Source organism: Lactuca saligna, chromosome 2 (genome assembly GCF_052625555.1).
Source record: "Lactuca saligna cultivar CGN05327 chromosome 2, ASM5262555v1, whole genome shotgun sequence".
Taxonomy (NCBI): Eukaryota; Viridiplantae; Streptophyta; class Magnoliopsida; order Asterales; family Asteraceae; genus Lactuca; species Lactuca saligna.
Window position 1 is genome coordinate 98,138,558 of NC_136418.1, and position 5,712 is coordinate 98,144,269.

At 29.7% G+C, this 5,712-nt stretch overlaps 1 protein-coding gene across 1 annotated transcript; it reads right to left on the reverse strand.

Annotated features, from left to right (window-relative positions):
• Positions 1–1,717: 1,717 nt before the first annotated feature.
• Positions 1,718–4,955, reverse strand: LOC145028966 (putative vesicle-associated membrane protein 726). The gene is made up of 5 exons (XM_078977640.1): positions 4,518–4,955; positions 3,586–3,727; positions 3,372–3,492; positions 3,020–3,082; positions 1,718–2,148 (listed from the first exon to the last, which is right to left on the reverse strand). Exons 1-5 carry the CDS (start codon positions 4,711–4,713, stop codon positions 1,999–2,001), a joined length of 672 nt encoding a protein of 223 aa, XP_078833766.1. The 5' UTR covers positions 4,714–4,955; the 3' UTR covers positions 1,718–1,998.
• Between the last annotated feature and the right edge of the window lie 757 nt (positions 4,956–5,712).

Below are 5,712 nucleotides of genomic sequence, written 5' to 3' on the forward strand. Positions count from 1 at the left end.
TTTTTATTATATTTATGTTTATGACGCTTTTTTTTAATTATTTTTGTTATTTTTGTATTTTTTTTTCAAATATTAATTATATTTGATTTTAAGGGTGTCTTTATACTTATCGCCGTGGGTCAAATAAATGTTTGGACCGGTCCTGTGTTTAATGTGGTAAGTTGTACACAACCATTTCGGTTTTATATATTCCTTCTATGAGAAAATAGCGACGAAGGGAACAATTGCTATTAACTTTGCGTGATGTATGCTTCTCTGAATGGACAACCTCATGATCCATTGATTTCGTAAGTTTTTGGTGTGTAAAGTAATTGATACTTGAGATAATGGTGCTCGAAAACTAAATTTGACACCATCTTTTGTTTTTTACCGTATCAACCTGAGGTTCTATTTATTACGGAGATGATCCCTATAGTATAATTACCTATTGAAAATTTTAAATTACTTGTTAATTTTTATCTCTCTCTCTCTTTCTCTCTCTAGTTTCTTTTACATTTTTTAGTTAAAAATTAACAAGTAATTTAAAATTTTCACATAGGTAATTAAACTATAGGGACCATCTTTGTATAACCTTAGGTTGATATGGTAAAAAACAATTAGACTTAAAATGTAACTTTATACAAATACAAGGACCATTTCTGTAATTTATTCTATTTCTAATAGCATTATTCCGTGACCACCCGAATTGAGATTTATGGTCACCTGTCATATTTATATAAGTTTCATTATATCTTTTTCAGGCGCTATTCATGGATTTCGTTTGGTTGGCCAAGAAATCATGCATTTGGTTCCACCCAAGATGTTGGACATTTACCTATTAATATTTGTAGTTGATATATTTAATTTAATTCTTGAAATCTTTTATTTAGAATTAATGTAGCAGTGTTATTGGTTAAGTTGAAACAATATTGATATAAAATAAAATAATAATTAACTAAATATATAAAGTCGGTTTTCATTTTGGTTTCTCGATTCAAGATTGTTTCAAGCCATTGTTACAATAAAATGTTATAACAACGGTCATCTGATATCCTTTCACAAACGTCACATTATATAAGCTTACTCTATTTTTATTAAAACATTTGAAATTTTAGGATTCCACTTTCTGCCATTAAAACATAAAATTCATATGGACAATTGATCCATGTTGAAACTTCTAAATTTTTATTTTTTTAACATAAAATTTTCACTTTAAATTTTTATATCATATAGTTTACTTGATAAATGTTCCATTCGTTCACAGTTCTAGTTGAACTAAGTTCACTTACTCATACAAATTAGATAATTGAGCTGTGAGATCGTATTTAGGAACTAAGTTCACTTACTCATACAAATTAGATAATTGAGCTGTGAGATCGTATTTAGGAATATGAAACGAGGGTTCATTCGTACACAACAACTTTTATTCATACACAACAATTGGTGCTTTAAAATATTGTATTGTACAACTATATAATGCATAAATTGTTATGTATGACAAAAAACTGTTGTATATGAATCACTTCCCATATGAAATAATCGAAATAAAGTTTCCATATTCTGATGTCAACTGGGTTAGAAATTCCTCAAAATACTTTTTTTTACCAACCATAAGGACCATTTGGGTAGTTTTTGTCTTTATTTTATAATTTAGTCCTTAAATACCTGTAATTTGCCAAACATTCAACACCACTAAAAGTGATTATTACAATTTATAACTTCAAAAGCAGCAAAGACCAATCCGAACATAATCCTTTATTATATGATATGCTTTATTACACATAATTGTATCTAATTATGACCATATACAACCTCACAAAATCACTTACAAAATCCAATAATACCCAACAAAATTTGTCACTAAAACTAATCAATAATATTCTCATTGGTGGTGAACATAATCTTATTTAAATCGTGGTAAAAAAAATTTTAAAAATGTATCCGATCAGTGACGATGACAAAATGCACCGATTTATGAAAACTTTACTAAAACAATTTTCTAATTATCAAAAAACTTTCCTAATTAAAGCATTTGAACCCAGGGCAGATTGAGAGAACAATGATTAAAATCAAAGCAATGATGATTCCAAAAACTATAAGTTTCACTTTCATATTCTGAAACCACATCTTTCTCTTCATCTTTGTTCCTTGTTTCTTAAAATCTTGTGCCTGAAACATCGTACCAAATCAAAAACTTAATCTTGTATTATCAAACATATATTTTTTTTTGTCTGCAAAAGAGGTTAGAATATATATATATATATATATATATATATATATATATATATATATATATATATATATATATATATATATATATATGTCATTTTTTAGTTATATTTTTGGTTCCTGTGTATACTGATTTTTATTTTTTTGGTTCCAAAATGTTTTCTCTTGCAATTTTAATCCTTATTTGAGGTTTTTGTAACATATTTGGTATATGTTTCAAATAAATGACTATATTTTTTGGACCAAAATTGCAAAAATCAATTACACTTAGGGAGCACGATAGTCCTTTTATTTAAAAGAGACAAAAAACGTTACAAAAACCTCAAATAGAGGGAAAAAATGCAAGAGAACTTTTTTGAACGAAAATTGAAAATTAGCTATACTCAGGCCCAAAAATGTAATTTACTCTTTCTTATGTTTTTATCAAGTCATACTTTGAAAAAATCTCTCCAGTTGTAGCATTGTATTTTCATATTTGGATGACATTGATATACATGAGTAATTTTTCTTTCTTTTCCAAATACAATGTTATAATAGGAAGAAATGAAAGTAAGATGCTACAAGCAACAAATTAGTGAAAGTAGTTTGTTATTTCTTGCATTTACCCTTCTTTTATATATATATATATATATATATATATATATATATATATATATATATATATATATATATATATATATTACTTCTTTAAAACATGAGAAACACGTCTGAACATTATATTGTGCAACCTATTTTGTTATTTATTGTCATAAAAATCACTTTTAAAACTATGAGATTTAGCATCCAAAGTAAATTGTTATTTTAGACATACCTGATTGCGAAGATTGTCGGTTTTATCAACTAGTAGTTCAATCTTTTCACCACGATCAAGAACCTGAACAAGAAGACAAATATTATTCAATCCAAACGTAGTTCACAATTACATGTTTAAAATAATAACGTGCTAAATGCAACACATTTAAATGTATTTTCTTTTCTTTTTTATTATAGTATTGTACTTTCACATTTTCCTTCTTAATGCAATGCAACTAATTCCAAATTATTTCTTATTATGACATTTCATTTTGACAAATCTACTTATTGTAACAACGTGGTAACCAGTTTAAAAGGTTGCTCTTTATTTGCATTTATAACCTAATGTTATGCTAAAAAAGCCAAGTTACCTTCTCAATATTCTCCATCATCACTCCCTTGACTTCAGAAACTTGAGCCTTGACCTTAGCAACCTTGCTGATCTCTTCAGGATGAGAGATACAGTAACGCATATGCTCCTTCATTTTGGATCTAAAAAACATCAAAAAGATCAGAACTCAAAAACATTCATCAAAAGATAAATACACCGATATGTATATAGGATATATGTGCTTAAATAAGTACCCAAACTCTCTATTAAGGCCCTTGGCATTAGCAGTTTTGCCTTTTCCTGTCCCATATCTTTTATAAAAATCATCCTTAATCCGCTCCAAGAAAGCAATGGGAAGTTCCCTTCCAGCTGATTCAACCGCAACAACACAGTATGCTACAACGCACAATAAAAGTCTAATTAAAGTTATGCATGACGTGACATGAAGACGTTGTACTGTATTGGACTGAGACTCAGACTGGTACTGATATAATAGTACAAAAGTTGCAATTTTTTATCCCACCCAGAAATCGAACATAGTGGGATCCTCATCATAAAAAATAGCCTTAAAAAGCTTGTTAAATCATGTCATGTTTTGGCTTACCATGTTCCCTTTAACAAATTCAACTTGAAAGGACAAGCTAAATCAAGATTAGATTCACCGGGAATATAAAATGTAAAATGAAAGATTTCAACCGAATAATCAATGGGTAGTTTGTGAGGGACACTATTTATGCTATTTATCATGTGATATGGTTTTAAATGATTTTTTCCACATCACTTGTGATCCACATTTAAAATTCGTACCACTTCCGACAAACATTTAGATGTCTACAAACTAAAAAAAAAAAAATCTTTGAATGAAAAAACAAATAATCATATTGCAGTTACGAAATCCAAGAAAAGCTACAAATAGCGTTTTGTGAGTAGACTAAATTCACAAAATTAAAGATTGTATAATCGTTAAACTCTCACAAACACACATCGTTAAGGGTCGTTGATTGCTAATACAATCACGTATTCACATAACACAAACATTTTCCAAATACATAACCATGCAAACGATCCAATCGTGGTGATTGCTTTCAACAAACAAACATACGCATGTCATTATTTATGAAACAAATTCAAAAACCGATGAACAGAAAACACAGATCAAACCAAAACTCAAATCAAATTCACTTACTGTATCCTTGGTCGACGAGGTAATTGAAGGTGTGGCCATCGCAATTATACGTAAATCTATTGTTGGTGGAGGGGAGTTTCTGAAGACATTGGGCAGCGACGCTTTGAAAATTTCCGGTGAACTCGGTGTACTCAGCAAGGATCACGGTGCCTCTAGCTACAAGGCTATAGATTAGATTTCCAGGTTGTGGAGGCATCTTGTTGTTGTTGTTCTTCTTCTTCTTCTTCTACAAAATGAAATCAAGTGGAATCGAGAGTAAAGGAATTAAGGGTAAGTCTCCGGGAGAGTGTGATCGGAAAACGATGATGAAAGGAGAAGGGTTTGTGTGGATGGACGTGAAATTGTTTGTGAGAGGAAGAGAAATTGTAGGAAAATGTTAGAGAGGATCAGGCGGGTTCCTTTTGAATCCTTGACGTTTGCATCAAGGTCACTTGGTCGTTTTTCTTTTCCGAGTAAATAGAAGCATTTTCTTCTTTTACTATTTTTTTCGTTTACTTCAAAAAGTTTGCTATTTTAAGGCATGAAATTGAAATGTATTTTATATTAAGTATGTTTTAACTATAAAATAAGGAAGATATTCTTCCAGTTATATATTCTTTTATTTATAAAATATTTATTAGTTAATTGACAGTTATACCTTTTATTTAAATATATAGTGTATTTTAGATTTTAATTATGGTTCCTCACTATGCTCATACTTCTCATTCCTCCTTTGGTGCTGCAATCTTGAGCCATTTCGTCAATGTGATGTGAGGGGCTGAACTTCAACATTTGATTTGGGAGGCGGAAATATAATACGTATAAAAATCGGTGTACAGAGGGGAGCCATAGCCAAAATTTTATATTTTTAGGCTTAATATGTATACAATTAAAGTAAAGGGGCTATTTCTATCAAAAAATAAGAGGGGATTGGTGATGTGTGAACGAAATGACCAGCAACATGTTCCTATCAATTGTCATCTTTAAGGTTTACATTATCCCGGAAGACTCAGTTTGGCCCTTTAGAACCCATTGAACTACGCTCATAATTATGTGGTTATAACCATTTCAACGTATCCATAAACCTTAAATTTGCAGCAAAGTAAGTTGCGATTTTGTGTAATTTGCCCATTTATGCAACCGTAGTTACAATTAAAAATGATTTTTTTTTTTAATTTTTTTTAGTTTGGTGCATCATGTAAAAACATGAGAAATT